Genomic DNA, 16,261 nt, shown 5'->3' with positions numbered 1-16,261 from the left:
CAGAATGGCATCAATGATACAGGTTCAATCCTTTGTACTTGTACTGAGTCAGTTCCAAATTTCAGCTCTTTCTGCTGCCAGTGTGTCCAAATAACTATGACCATTGTAGTGACTCCCTCAATTATCTCTCCACTTTTTCCCTGTCATTTCTTCAGGCAATTTAAGATAATTGACAAAAAATTCCCCTACTTCTGCAGAGGTTTTTAAAAGAGAAAATGATATCAATCTGGATGATCCGACCTGAAAGAGTAGTAAAAGCAGATTTACTCATAGCTTTCAAAAGGCGTTTGGATATTCACTTGCTAAAGTGTAATATGCAGAGCTATGTGGAAAGAACAGAAGGGGCCAGATGTCCCCCTTCTGTGCCTATGATTCAAATTCACTGATTAGCGGAGGTGTGAAGTTGTCATTCTGCATATGGGAACTTACAGAAGCATGTACTGGCTAAGAGTGTAAACATTGTAAATGAAAAAGAACACTAATGCCAAGCCTGATCTTGTCTGCAGTGAATAATCACTAATGCAAGCCTTCCAGCAGAGGTTACAGGATAACAATGAAGAGCAGGAGCCCAGGGCTGACTTTTGATGTTTCCTGATCCAGCACGCTGAGGCCAGTTGAAGCATCTCTGCATGAACTGCAGAGTGCACCAAAAGCCTTCCTGGTCTGTATGATCCCGTTCCAACTGAGCGACACACTTACCAAATCAGCCAGCAGAGGCACCAGACTCTCTGCCTGCACAGTACTGAATGGCTGTGCCTCAGTGTGGGTGAAGATGCTTCACACAATCAGGAGACAGAGGCACAAATTGTGTGCAAGGTCTAAATTGAGCAGTGGTGTATCTGTTCAGTTCACAAAATGACAATCCATGTGCAGTGGATCGAAGAGGATTTGCTGTGGGCCTAGAGTATTTCATTACCTCCTTGCAAAGTCAATCAATTCATGTTGTGACCATCTGGGGATCTGACGGGACCTCTTTTCCTACTGAGTAATCCATCTGCTCATCACACTACGTTCCTTCACTTGGCCTTTAATGTAATAAATCCACTGTTGCTCAGAGTTTCATTTACATGTCATTTTGTTATGTCATTAGCTAATCATGTAACTGGGAAAACTGTTTTCCCTGCGGCTTTCTGAAAAAGTGTTATGGTTTTTGACAATCTAGTATGTCCCAAATGATAATAACACTTTCACAAATGTGTTTAATTCCATGTTACTGGCTGTGTTTTTGTGGGGAGTCTATATACCGGTCATTCCTGTGACACTGCTAAGATCAAAGAAGTGGCTAATTTGTTGGCCGTATTATAGAAAGGATGAGTTACTGTCATTTCAATTGCATACTGCATTTAAACTAAAACTCATTTGTAGGTGTAAGTTTGAAAAGCACATGCCTTGTCAGCAACTTGATCATTATTTGCTCTATATTTATGTTCTGAAAAAGCTGACGTGATATTTCATATTAAGTATAAAAATATTTTTGAGAGAGGTTTCCTTGACTGACATTGAATCTGGAACAAATATTTTTGAGGCTCACATAGTCATGTCCTCTTATTCTCTTATCAGGTGGGAATGACAATGAGGAGTTTGAAATAGAGAAGAACAGTGGGACCATCACCATTGCCAAGCCATTAAATGCCAGTCAAACATCAAATTACAATTTAACAGTACAAATGACAAATGGAACAAATGCTGCCACAACACAGGTATAAGGGTTGAATCGATATCAATATGTGCATTGTGCGCTGTTTATTTTGAAACTATCCTATTGTACCAGTTTGTGTACCAGTAACATGGGCTGGAGCCTGTTGGAGGTATTCCATGACTCTCTGTTGAAGATCATCACAGTCCTGATTTATTGGAATCTAGAATGCAATTACCAATGCAGTTGGTGTTATACTTAACTTGACCTGTCTCTACTCAGCCACTGACAGTGGAGAAGCAGTTTAACAAAAGTGAATTAACAGCTGACTGCTGAGGGAGGTTTCTGTAGATTGGAAACTGCTGATGAATGACTGTTGCATTTGAGGAGGGGACAAGATGCACAAGATCAGAAAACCAGCAATAAGTGGTCAGTGTTCTTACTCTTAGTGTTACACCTTAAAGTGTAGTATCTTTTGTTTAAGAGTAGGTCAGCATTATACAAAACTCTTCATTATGTAGGTAAATAGATAAAATTAACTTTACTAACCATCATCATGACTGTGGCTCAGAACGCACAGTACTTTGGAAATGTTTAACTTGTGATTCCAAAATACCTGTTTGGGAGAGGCTGATGTAGCCATTAATCCCTAAGGATGTAAATTAAGTGACTGGAGGGTCAGACTCACAAGATGTCATACCTATAGATGCAAAGGAAGCTTCAAACAATAGCCCCTGAAAGGGGGGGGAAGAGGTAAATTAAAACAGATTGCACTGTGATCTCTTGTGGTTACAAAGTTAATGAGGGTTAGGTGAAACCCTGCTCAATAGCAAGTCTCCCTCAATAGATTATGTTCCAAACTGTGGACATTTTTTGTGATTTTCCCTTTGAAAAAAAAGGACAGTGATTAAATGTCAATTTTAACTCTACTGGAGTGTGCTAGTGGAACTGAGCATTCTTAAGTGTGCCAGTATAGAGTGTTACTGTTTTGTGAGGGTCACACTGGAAAATTACTCACAAGCTGCCCCTATCTGGCTTGACAGTACTGCAGAGGGACGATGAGAGGATCATGGCTGTCTAGGCAAGTCAGGGATAATGTCAAAGCAAAAGAGAAAGCACATGTGGCAGAGGGCAGTGGGAAACCAGAGGATTGGAAAGCTCACAAAGACCGATAAAGGGCAATAAAAAAAAATAAGGAGGGAAAAGATTAAATATGAGGGCATGTGGGCCAGAAATATAGAGGACTACAAGAGTTTCTTTGGACATATAAAGGGAAAAAGAGAGGCAAAAGTGGACATAGGACTGCTGGAAAATGACAGTCGAGCAATGGAAGCGAGGAGCACGGAAATGACAGAGGAACTGAATAATTACTTTGTGTCAGTCATCAGTGGAAGACACGAGTAATATCCCAAGAATTCGAGAGAATCGGGAGTAGAGCTGAGTATGGTGGCCATCACCAAGGAGAAGATGCTGGAAAAACTGATCGGCCGGAAGGTGGATAAATCACTAACAACAGATGAACTACACCCCAGAGGTCTTAAGGAGATAGCCGAAGAGATAGTGGATGCATTAGTTGTGATTTTTCAGGAATCGCTACAGTTAGGGAGGTTTCCAGAGGATTGGAAAATTGCTAACGTGACGCCCCAGGTTAAAAAGGGAGTAAAGCAAAAGACTGAAAATTACAGGCCAATTAGCCTAACCTTGGTCGTGGGTAAGATTTTAGAGTCCCTTGTGAAGAATGAGATTTCTGAATATTTGGAAGCACATGGTAAAATAGGGCAAAATCAGCATGGCTTCATCAAGGGAACATCATGCATGACAAATCTGTAGAATTCTTTGAGGAAGTAACAAGTAGGTTAGACCAAGGAGAGCCAACGGACGTTATCTACATGGACTTCCAGAAGGCCTTTGATAAGGTTCCACACAGGAGGCTGCTGAGTTAGATAAGGGCCCATGGTGTTAGCATGGAGAGAGGATTTACTGTCTGGCAGAAAGCAGAGATTGAGGTTAAAAAGGTCTTTCTCAGGATGGCCGGTGACTAGTGTGTTCCAATAAAAGGCTGGGACCACAACTTTTTACTTTACACATTAATGTTCTAGATGAAGGAACTGTGGGCATTCTGGCTAAGTTTGCAGATGATACAAAGATAGGTGGAGGGACAGGCATTATTGAGGAGGTGGGAAAGCTGCAGAAGGATTTGGACAAGTTAGGACAGTTGGCAAAGAAGTGGCAGATGGGGTACAACATGGAAAAGTGTGAGGTCATGCACTTTGGTAAGAAGAATAAAAGCATGGACTATTTTCTAGATGGAGAGAAAATTCAGAAGTTTGAAGTGCCAAGAGACTTAGGAGTTCTAGACCAGGATTCTGTCAAGGTAGACTGGCAGGTTGAGTCTGTAGTTCGGAAGGCAAATATAATTTTTGCCATTTATTTTGAGAGAATGTGACTAAAAGCAGGGATGTACTTCTGAGGCTTTGTGGACCTCTGGTCAGTCTATATTTTGAGTATTGTGTGCAGTTTTGGGCCCCATATCTCAGGAAAGATGTACTGGCCCTTGAGTGAGTTCAGAGGAGGTTTACAAGAATTGTCCCAGGAATGGCTTAACATATGAGGCACTTTTGAGGATTTTGCATCTATACTCAATGGAATTTAGAAGGATGGGGGGATGGAATCTAATTGAAACTTATAGAATAGTGAATGGCCTAGACAGAGTGGATGTTGGGAAGATGTTTCCATTGGTAGGAGAGACTAGCACCCGAGTTCACAGCCTTAGAGTAAAGGGAAGATGTTTTAGAATGGAGATAAGGGGAAATTTCTTCAGCCAGAGAGTGGTGAATCTATGGAATTCACTGCCACAGAATGCCGTGGAGGCCAGGTAATTGAATATGTTTAAGACTGAGATGGATAGGTTTTTGATTATCAAGGGGATCAAGGGTTACGGGGAGAAAGCGGGGAATGGAGTTGAGAAACATATTAGCCATGATTGAATGGCAGAATAGACTCGATGGGAGGAATGGCCTGATTTCTGCTCCTATGCCTTATGTCTTATTTAATATAAAAATATAGATTGTAATGCTCTAATTAGTCAGTGATAGTTACTGATATATTCCATTCTGACCTGAGTGTGGTTTTGAATTTGGCAAATCTGGATGACTCAGTTCCTCATTAGGCAGTACAGTCATCCATTGATTCACTGAGGATCTTATCCTCATGGTCTTAATGGATCTCATTGAGGATCTTATCCTCATGGTCTTAATGGATCTCATCAAAACAAATCATTTATTTTAAAAAATGGGTAATGGGCAACCCCCAATGAGTAGATGTACTGTGTAATCTTGGGCTTTTCAGACTCTAGGGGGAGTCTATTATAATCTTTGCTCTGTGCTCTTTCTGTCTGAGAAGTGGTGACAGTGAGGATTTGGTGGTTATACCTATACCCTGATTGTTAGCGGGCGATTCAGATTGAGATTCCTCCAAACATTTACAATGTAGCAGTCTCTGCTGGAAACTACACATTTGTCCACAAACAGCAGAGGGTAGGTTAGACAACGATGGCCACCTTCCTGCCCATTGATTCTCATTGTCCATGTTATAACGGGGATAATAAAACTTCAGCAACATGTTGCTGTTAGCACTTGATGGAATATGGTAATAAGCCCTAAAAGGTGCATGGGAAACCTTGTGGAGCTCGTTGAATTTAAGTTCCCTTGGCAACAAGCAGTTGCCTGCTGGGATAGAACTCAATGCACCAGCCCTTTATAAAGCAGGCCCCATGCAATGTGGAGGATCTCCTCATGGGTTTGCTCCTGGGCCTGGCCAGGCTGACAATAAACAGGCCCAGGCTGCAGCTTGTGGAGGACTGCCTGCCCCTGTTCCATGGTTATGTCAGAGCCTGGGGGTCCACCAATGCTCTTGGTGCGTTTAGGGATAGCAGGAGGTGTGGGCAGGGTGGTGTTGGAGTACTTTATTTCCCCCTCCAATTTTGTTTTGATTTAATGCCTACCCTTGCTCCTTCACCTTATTCATGTAGGCGTTGCCCTGATCAAGCTTGTTGCTGGTTCAGTGGACACATGGGTGCTTTCCTGGTGGTGGACATATCAAATAAAAAATTGTTTGTACAATGGTGTCTTTACTGAGTCACTGTGCTTACACACACAACGCAGGTGCTGTGGGAAAATGCATGCACGACTAAGAAAAAAAATATAAAGCAGACCCAGGGATGGGTCTGCAGGACTGTCTGTCCCAGATCAGGACAGGCTAATGTACGCCATGACAAGTGGCTCTATTTTGGTGTGCAAAAGGGGATAATATTCCTTTTCAGTTATGATAACTGTATGCCAGCATGAATCCCTGCTTCAGAACAGGATGTAAAAATACACAACAGTTCTACATTGCACTACACAGAATCTGTAGCACTGAGATAAGCCTTTCGATCCATACAGCCCATGCTGATTTTTATCTTCCTTTTAAAACTCTTCCATCCTAACTCTTATAACTCTGTCAGTAAATGTATTAATTCTATCTCTCTAATATGTTTATCTAGCTTCCTGTTAAATACAATTACAGTATTTTCCACAAACTTTCCCAGTGGAAGTGAGTTCCACATTGTCATCACTGTCTCAACTCCTGATTTATTTTCCCATAGGTGACAACAGGAACAGTGCAAAGGGATAGGTGGAATCTCACCTACTTGACTATGCACTGGCTTATCCACCAGATTGACATGTCTGTGTAAAAGGAAGTAGACCAACTTATCTGAATAGACAATGCATAAAATTAACTCTTTTATACACATAACAAAATACTCTGTCATAGACGTTCCGTTAAATTTTCAATATATCCTTTAACTGCCACTGCGACCTTGTAATGCAGATATCTAAGCACCCAGATTTCCTGCAGATAAATGGCAGGAAATGAATGCTGCCAAATGCAGGCTCATTATCTACTGATGCTTCAGCCTGGGCCATTTCCTTGGCTGCTCTTTTTCCCAGTGATATTGTTTTCCACTGTTAGAGGCAGGTCCCCAATACTACCTTAGACAGAATATGAACCAAACCTAGGCTGTGCACAGTCCGAGCAACATATTAGTCAACTGCACTAAGCAGGCCCCAGTGTATCGTAGCAACAGTTAAATGATAGTGTTGCCGAGTAGAACGCTTTCAATCCATATGGCCCACTAGTTCACACTATTTCCTTTGAGCACTTCTAAATTATGATGGTTATCCTGTAATCTGTCTTGATGTGAGTGTGTCTGCCTTTGCATCTCCTAACACTAATGGCAGTAAATCTCAGACTAGGTGGGTAGAGTGAGGGGAAAGGAAGGAAAGAATAGAGTCCCCATTCTCCTTTTGAATTTATTTCTTGGAATTATTTCAATTCTAGCGGGCAATCCTGCCTGCTATTTCTCTGTTATAGTGTACACTTCTTAAGTTTCGATGCTGCTTTTTCTCATCAGTTTTGCTTTTATTTATTAGGCGTACATCAGAGTGATTGACATGAATGAACACCGGCCGCAGTTTTTAGAAAATAAGTATGAGATATGGATTCCTGAAGACACTCCTCGCTCAACAGAGATCCTGCAGATCAGTGCCCGAGACACAGATGGGAGAAGCAAACTGATATACACCATCCAAAGCAGTGTTGATGTCAACAGTCTACAACTGTTTCATCTGGACCCTACCAGCGGAGCGCTAATGATTACCAATGAGTTAGATTATGAATCAATGCATCTGCACACGCTCACTATTATGGTAGGTGAACAGCACACCATATTCAATTCAATGCTTTAAAGGCTTCTGTAGAAAGTTTTCATCTCCAGCTGGTACTTCTTTTGAGTGGACTTCACCACTGTTGGCAATTTCCTTGGACCTTTCCTGACAGCTGGAATGCCAAAGTTATGGAGATGGAGAAGATCCAAGGAAATTTGTGGCTGTCTCTCAACATCAAGAACTCCAGTGCCAAGTAAGCATGGTTAAACACGAATGAAGTTCCTTCACTGTACCTCTCCTAAGGATGTGCCTTGACTTAATCCTGTAGACTCAGGGCATTTTTCTGTTTTCCATAACTAGCCAGCCAGTTGGTACTCATTAAATGGCATTGGCACTTAATTTCAGTTTATTCCTACTATCTATTCATCAGAAAATTCGATAGACACTGCCCAAACTCACTGTCAAGAAGACTAATTAGCCAACTGAGGCCGAATCAGAGAGTATTCTAGAAAATTAGATGGAGCAGGCTTTGAACATTGGCACATCATACTTAAACTGCTCTGGACTGTTGTACCGAAGCCATTTTATCTCTTTGACTACGATTGAGAGATTGTGGAGTTATTTCAAGTTAAATTTATTTGACCCATAAGAGGGGCATTATTATGCAAAGTCAGATGTTCTGGAAGCTGGGAATTAATTTCCATTTTTGCTGGAAACATATGGGAAAAGCTTGAATTTTGCCAAACCCATGCCGTCCACCATATGGTTGCTGTCAGTGAGCAAAATGATAAATTGCACTAATTTACACAGTACTGATGACTTTGCCTTGATTCCCAAGGTCATGCAAGGAATATTTCTATAGTTTTCTTTGCCAGGCATCCTGGTTGTATAACCTTCTGGATACACTGTGCTCAGCTTTCAAGACGACAGATGATCACATTGAGCACAGTGGGTCCAATGATGCAATGTGCTGGCATATTTGACTAACTTTTTAATCTAAGATTTAGGCTTAAATGCAGGTGAGTGATGGTGTGATATTTCCTCTGAGACAGCTGTTACAGCATGTGAGTGCAAAATCTGCTAAAATCAGATCAGATATTTCCATTCCTGCCTCAAATCATTTGATTTTGGCAGAACTAGGGTTTTGTTTTAAAATGGGCATCTCCTCCCTTTTCTTCAATTGCAGCACAGCAGCCAAGTGAAAGTTATATATTTTGAGCTCCCAAAAGCATTTGCAACAATCTCTTACAGAAGGCCTAGGAGGAAAAATAGAAGCAATGCTCAAGATGCAGTTGCAAGTCGAATCATTATTTACATTATGTAAGCAGAGAATAAATGCCACTTGAAAAGAATTTTAATCAAAAAACAATATCCAAATGAATCCCACAAGTAATTCATGTTATTTATTGCTGGATTGACAATATTGCAAATAATCACTAGGGAAGCAATGGCTTCCAAATTCAGTGACCCAGGCATGATGTCCTTTGTGTCTGGGTACAATTCCCATCATGGCAGATGGTGGACTTTGAATACAATAAAAATCTGAAATAACATAGCTAATGATGACCATAAACCATTGTCAATTGTTTAAAAAAAAACCCGTCTGATTCACTGATGTCCTTTAGAAAAGTTCACTGCATCCATACCTGGTCTGGCAACTTGTGATTCCAGATACACAGTGATGTGATTGACTCTGAACTGCCCTTTGAAGTGGTCTAGCAAACCATTCAGTTGTAACAACAACGAAAATTGAGAAGAGGAATGAAACCAGATAGACCACCCAGAATTGGTTAGGTCCCAGGAAGCAACAATGACAAACACACCTCTGTTGACATTGCACAGTCCTTCTTACAGACATATGGGGACTGGTGCCAAAATTGGGAGAGAGGTCTCACAGATGAGCAACAGCTTGACTTAGTTTTATTCTTAATCAAGACAATACCATCACTGTCGTGGCTACGTCCTGTCACATCAGCAGGACAAAACCATCAGAGGTGATGGCACAGTGATACACAGTTGGGAGGGCGTTGCCCTGGGAACTCTCAAAATTGACTGCACACCCAATAATGTCTCATAGGATCAGGTCAAACTTGGGCAAGGAAATGTTCTGCTGAGGGGGGGAGCCACTTTAACTTCTCCTCATTTTATGATTTGAGGCTCCTTAGCTTTGAAACCCACAGCTACCACCATCTTAAAGGGCAAGGGCATCAGACACATGAAAACACCATTACCTGCAAGTTCTCCTCCAAACCACTGAACAATCTGACATGGAAATATACCACAGTGTCACTGGGCCAGAATCCTTGAATATCACTCCACAGCACTGTGGGATTACTGACAACAAATGGATTGCAACAGGCATCGCATGTTAGGTCAATTTTTCTTGTCTTTCCCTAATTGCCTGTGAGAATATGGTGGTGAGCTACATTCTAGAACTGCTGCAGTCCATTTGGTGTAGGCGTATCCACAGTGTAGCTATGAAGACACTTACAGGAGTCTGACGCAGGGACAGTGAAAAAAATAACAATATAGTTCCAAGTCAGGACCAATGTTCCCTCTAACTTTTCCAAATCTTACATGGACCTCCGAGGTCATCCATGACGGCAGCTTCCAGAAACAGAACTGATGCTGATCACAGCTGGGGCAGTTGAGGCTTCAGAACTACTAACCGGTAGGCCAGTTTTCCTGTTGTCCTTAAGCCATCAATTAAAAAGCTGGCTCCAGGAAAATCACTGCGCCAGACTTCTGGTCAGCAAGTGCAGGTGTGGGTCCCCCACTTGGTCTTACAAACGGGGTTTAGAAGCTCACTACAGACTCTTGACCTTGGCGTGAAACACAACCTCCATGCGGTCGAAACTGCTCACTATGTCCTAACAGACCTAAAACACATTGCAGATTGGGCTGCAACTGTGAAGAGAAACAGCTATGAAATGTCATCAAACTGAAACATTCACTCTTCTCTTCACAAATGCTGCCAAACATGCTTCATTTTAAGGTTTCTAGAAACTGCAGTATTTTGTTTATGTTAAGATCAGCATTCTGTGCTTCCAGCTTTGATTCAACCCAGTTCCGCATAAACAGCAGCAATATGCCATAGCTCCTCATTATTCTGTACATCCTTTTGTATGTAGCAAATTGGAAAATGGCATCTGACCAACATTCCCTCCAAGCTGCATGGGTGCATGCACACACAGCCACTCTAAGGTTCTGCGTGTGCCAATTGTACCATTGTCTTCCAGTTCCAGAGGCCGCTGCGATGCACAGATCTCAGAGACCCAGGCAGTTGGAAAATTAGGGAACACTGCATCTAATTATTAAATATTCTGATCTTTCAGACAGTGCAATCAATCACTTGAAGGTATGTCAATGAATGAGTCTGATTTGCAAATCACATTCTCCTAAAAGTGAAATGCTGCCAATTTTATGATGTTGACACAAAACGTTTGCTGGAAGCCCGCCAGTATGAATGTCACCCATTGCCTACAGCCAGATTTATTTTAACTGGTGGGAATCAAAAACAGCAAATAAAATATCTGCAAGATCAACCCTTCAGGTACTTTACAGTGTAACCATATTATTGCCCCTGATTTAGCAGTGTAGGTGATAATTTTTATATAGCTGTGCAGATCTGGCGTCAATCTATTTGGAATGTTTCTATTGCTCAATTTTGATCATACCAAGATTTTATGACTGGAATGGGCAGCAGTATTGCCGTCTGTAAAAGGCAATACATCAACTTACTGAGGTTTCTCCAACAGGACCTTCCAAACGCCTGACCTCTACCACTAAGAAGGACAAGAAGAGTTATGCATGGTGACATCATGTCATGCATGTTCCCCTGCAGCCCACACCCTGATAAACACAGCCACAGCGGACCTGGTGCATGCCCATCATCATGTTGCTGCATCACTTCTCTTTCTGGAAGCTGCTGCCTTACATGACCTTGAGGGCCATGCAAGAGGTAGAAAAGTTAGAGGGAACATTGGTCCTGACTTGGAACTATATTGTTATTTTTTTCACTGTCCCTGCGTCAGACTCCTGTAAGTGTCTTCATAGCTACACTGTGGATACGCCTACACCAAATGGACTGCAGCAGTTCTAGAATGTAGCTCACCACCATATTCTCACAGGCAATTAGGGAAAGACAAGAAAAATTGACCTAACATGCGATGCCTGTTGCAATCCATTTGTTGTCAGTAATCCCACAGTGCTGTGGAGTGATATTCAAGGATTCTGGCCCAGTGACACTGTGGTATATTTCCATGTCAGATTGTTCAGTGGTTTGGAGGAGAACTTGCAGGTAATGGTGTTTTCATGTGTCTGATGCCCTTGCCCTTTAAGATGGTGGTAGCTGTGGGTTTCAAAGCTAAGGAGCCTCAAATCATAAAATGAGGAGAAGTTAAAGTGGCTCCCCCCCTCAGCAGAACATTTCCTTGCCCAAGTTTGACCTGATCCTATGAGACATTATTGGGTGTGCAGTCAATTTTGAGAGTTCCCAGGGCAACGCCCTCCCAACTGTGTATCACTGTGCCATCACCTCTGATGGTTTTGTCCTGCTGATGTGACAGGACGTAGCCACGACAGTGATGGTATTGTCTTGATTAAGAATAAAACTAAGTCGAGCTGTTGCTCATCTGTGAGACCTCTCTCCCAATTTTGGCACCAGTCCCCATATGTCTGTAAGAAGGACTGTGCAATGTCAACAGAGGTGTGTTTGTCATTGTCACTTCCTGGGACCTAACCAATTCTGGGTGGTCCCAAAAAGTCAGCCTTCCTGCTCCTCTGATGCTGCTTGGCCTGCTGTGTTCAACCAGCTCTACACCTTGTTATCTCAGATTCTCCAGCATCTGCAGTTCCTGCTATCCCTGAACTATGTCAGTTGGCTGGCCATTGATCTGATTTCCAGCTCAGTTCTGGAAAGGCTCCCCAGCAATGGGAATGTGTCAGTAAATCTTTCAGGTGTGTCTACATGCTATCACTCCAGTCTTCACAACCTACGAGCCTGCCAACCTGGGGATGGAATACTGCAGCCTCAATATTTTCACTAAGTATTCAGACTCTTGCTTGGTGTTGGGATCCTTGCTTTTCTTGATTTATATAAATGGTTTAGAGATGGGTGCTGAGGACAGAATGTCTAAATTTGCAGATGATATGAAACTACGGAGAATAGTGAATTGAGAGGATGACCTGACCAACTTAAGAGGGACATTAACAAATTAGCCAAATTGCAGATGCCTGGCAGATGAATTTGAATACAGAGAAATATGAGGTGATGTATTTTGATGGAAGAAACATGGAGAGACAAAATAATCTCGATGGTACCGCTTTGAGAGGAGTACAGGCATTTAAATGTGTAATTCTCCGAAGGTGGCCAGGCAAATTGAAATCATTGTTAAAAAGGCTTATGGGACCCTTGGGTTTGTAAGTAGAGGCAAAGAGTATAAAAGCAAGGAAGTGATGATACACCTCAATAAATCCTTGGTCAGGTCACATTTGGAGTATTGTATGCTGTTCGGGATACCTTTTTTAGGGAAGAATGTTAAATCCCTAGAGAAATTTCAAAGGAGACTAGCTGGAATGATACAAAGAATGAAGGATTTTAGACACAAGACTAGATTACAGGAATTGGCCTTATTTTCCTTAGAGCAGAGAAGATTAAGAGGTGACCTTATAGAGATGTTCAAAATTATGAACAATGTTGACACAATAAAGAAAGATATTCTGCTTCCACTAGTTAATACATAAATAAATAGGAGTCATAATTTCAAGATTGTCGGCATGAGAGCTAGGAGTGAGCTGAGGAGAAACTCTTTACTTCAAGTTGTTAACATTTGGAATGCACTACCTGGGAGAGTCGGGAAGTGGATTCCTAAGGAGGTCTCAAAAGAGAGCTGTGTATATATTTAAAAATGATTAATTTAAAGGACTATGGAGATTGGACAGGAGTATGGATCTGGCCGAGATAATGGGAACTGGAGATGCTGGAGAATCCAAGATAATAAAGTGTGAAGCTGGATGAGCACAGCAGGCCAAGCAGCATCTCAGGAGCACAAAAGCTGACGTTTCGGGCCTAGACCCTTCATCAGAGAGGGGGATGGGGTGAGGGTTCTGGAATAAATAGGGAGAGAGGGGGAGGTGGACCGAAGATGGAGAGAAAAGAAGATAGGTAGAGAGGATAGTATAGGTGGGGAGGTGGGGAGGGGATAGGTCAGTCCAGGGAAGACGGACAGGTCAAGGAGGTGGGATGAGGTTAGTAGGTAGGAGATGGAGGTGCGGCTTGGGGTGGGAGGAAGGGATGGGTGAGAGGAAGAACAGGTTAGGGAGGCAGAGACAGGCTGGACTGGTTTTGGGATGCAGTGGGTGGAGGGGAAGAACTGGGCTGGTTGTGTGGTGCAGTGGGGGGAGGGGACGAACTGGGCTGGTTTTGGGATGCGGTGGGGGAAGGGGAGATTTTGAAGCTGGTGAAGTCCACATTGATACCATTGGGCTGCAGGGTTCCCAAGCGGAATATGAGTTGCTGTTCCTGCAACCTTCGGGTGGCATCATTGTGGCACTGCAGGAGGCCCATGATGGACATGTCATCTAAAGAATGGGAGGGGGAGTGGAAATGGTTTGCGACTGGGAGGTGCAGTTGTTTATTGTGAACCAAGCGGAGGTGTTCTGCAAAGCGGTCCCCAAGCTTCCGCTTGGTTTCCCCAATGTAGAGGAAGCCACACCGGGTACAATGGATGCAGTATACCACATTGGCAGATGTGCAGGTGAACCTCTGCTTAATATGGAAAGTCATCTTGGGGCCTGGGCTAGGGGTGAGGGAGGAGGCATGGGGGCAAGTGTAGCATTTCCTGCGGTTGCAGGGGAAGGTGCCGGGTGTGGTGGGGTTAGAGGGCAGTGTGGAGCGAACAAGGGAGTCACGGAGAGAGTGGTCTCTCCGGAAAGCAGACAAGGGTGGGGATGGAAAAATGTCTTGGGTGGTGGGGTCGGATTGTAGATGGCGGAAGTGTCGGAGGATGATGCGTTGTATCCGGAGGTTGGTGGGGTGGTGTGTGAGAACGAGGGGGATCCTCTTTGGGCGGTTGTGGCAGGGGCGGGGTGTGAGGGATGTGTTGCAGGAAATGCGGGAGACGCAGTGAAGGGCATTCTCGACCACTGTGGGGGGAAAGTTGCGGTCCTTGAAGAACTTGGACATCTGTGATGTGTGGGAGTGGAATGTCTTATCGTGGGAGCAGATGCGACAGAGGCGGAGGAATTGGGAATAGGGGATGGAATTTTTGCAGGAGGGTGGGTGGTAGGCGGTGTATTCTAGGTAGCTGTGGGAGTCGGTGGGCTTGAAATGGACATCAGTTACAAGCTGGTTGCCTGAGATGGAGACTGAGAGGTCCAGGAAGGTGAGGGACGTGCTGGAGATGGCCAAGGTGAACTGAAGGTTGGGGTGGAAGGTGTTGGTGAAGTGGATGAACTGTTTGAGCTCCTCTGGGGAGCAAGAGGCGGCGCCGATACAGTCATCAATGTAACGGAGGAAGAGGTGGGGTTTGGGGCCTGTGTAGGTGCGGAAGAGGGACTGTTCCACATAACCTACAAAAAGGCAGGCATAGCTGAGGCCCATGCGGGTGCCCATGGCCACCCCCTTTGTCTGTAGGAAGTGGGAGGAATCGAAAGAGAAGTTGTTGAGGGTGAGGACGAGTTCGGCTAGGCGGATGAGGGTGTTGGTGGAGGGGGACTGGTCGGGCCTGCGGGACAGGAAGAAGCGGAGGGCCTTGAGGCCATCTGCATGCGGAATACAGGTGTATAGGGACTGGACGTCCTTGGTGAAAATGAGGTGTTGGGGGCCAGGGAATTGGAAGTCCTGGAGGAGGTGGAGGGCGTGGGTGGTGTCACGTAGGTAGGGATCTAGCTGGCTAGTTTTTCCTGGAGCCAGTATGACACAATGAGCCAAAGAGCCTTTTCTGAACGGTAAAAATTTATGATTCTATGTTTCAATTAATTTTTCTGCCTGTAAAGAGGCCCTTTGGTGCATTATGCCTGTGTGAGTCATCAAACAGCTAACTAGTCCCATTTTGCAGCATTTGACCTGTAGCCTTGTGTATGATGGCATTTCAAGAGTGCATCTAAATCCACCTAAAATGTTGTGATGGCTCCTGCCTCTACCGCCCTTAACATCAATGACCTCCCAGTTAAACAGAATTCTCCCTTAAACCAGTTTTTCAGCAGAAGGATATGTTAATCCGTTTCCTTTGCCTTGTTTTCTTGTGATCCTCCTTTTGTATTGGAAATGAAAATGAAATGAATGTTTCATTATGTACAGAATTCTGATGGAGCTGTGATCTGATTTATTTTTCTGGCAGGTGCGGGATCAGGAAGTTCCTGTTAAACGGAATTTTGTCCGAGCCATGATTAATGTGGAGGATTCAAATGACCATCCACCTCGATTTACCAGTCCTATTTACAGTGGCAACATAACAGAAACTGCACCAATTGGAACTGATGTTCTACAAGTCACTGCTTTAGACAAGGACATAGGAATTAATGCAGAAATCATGTATTCCATTCAATCAGGTAACAAGAACATTAAATATAGAATATTGTATAGATCATAAAAGTGCTGATTGTGTACATTTGTTCAAAGTTGATATGTTGTGATGTGAAAAAAGGTGAGAAAATCCATTTGATCTACACTAATTCATTCAGGCAGTACAACCACGAAGAGCAAAACAGAATTAAAATACTGGAAGTGTTGGAGATGTAAACAGAAAGTGCTGGAAAAATTCAGCAACTTCTGTGGAGAGAGAAACACAATTCCATGTCACGTTCTTCAGACCAGCAGGCCCAATAAACTCTGAGGTGTTAAACTAAGGTGCCTGTCTGCCCTTTCAGTTGGATGTAAATGATCCAATGGCAGTATTACAAAGAAGAGCAGGGG

The 16,261-nt window shown here is 43.3% G+C and overlaps 1 protein-coding gene across 3 annotated transcripts in view; it reads left to right on the top strand.

Annotated features, from left to right (window-relative positions):
* Window positions 1-16,261, top strand: part of LOC125458297 (protocadherin Fat 1-like) — a 154,830-nt gene that overhangs the window by 97,966 nt on the left and 40,603 nt on the right. For all 3 annotated transcript variants that reach the window (XR_007248803.2, XM_048543473.2, XM_048543474.2), the window contains 3 exons: window positions 1,561-1,700; window positions 7,111-7,386; window positions 15,687-15,897. Coding sequence is in view for 2 of the 3 variants with exons in the window: in XM_048543473.2 (XP_048399430.2) it covers window positions 1,561-1,700; window positions 7,111-7,386; window positions 15,687-15,897 (627 nt within the window). In the remaining variant the exon portion in view is untranslated. The remainder of the gene's footprint in view (window positions 1-1,560; window positions 1,701-7,110; window positions 7,387-15,686; window positions 15,898-16,261) is intronic.

The sequence above is a fragment of the Stegostoma tigrinum genome, chromosome 13, assembly GCF_030684315.1.
Source record: "Stegostoma tigrinum isolate sSteTig4 chromosome 13, sSteTig4.hap1, whole genome shotgun sequence".
Lineage (NCBI taxonomy): Eukaryota > Metazoa > Chordata > Chondrichthyes > Orectolobiformes > Stegostomatidae > Stegostoma > Stegostoma tigrinum.
Note: the sequence above shows the minus strand (reverse complement) of the source record. Positions and strands in the feature narration are given on the sequence as shown.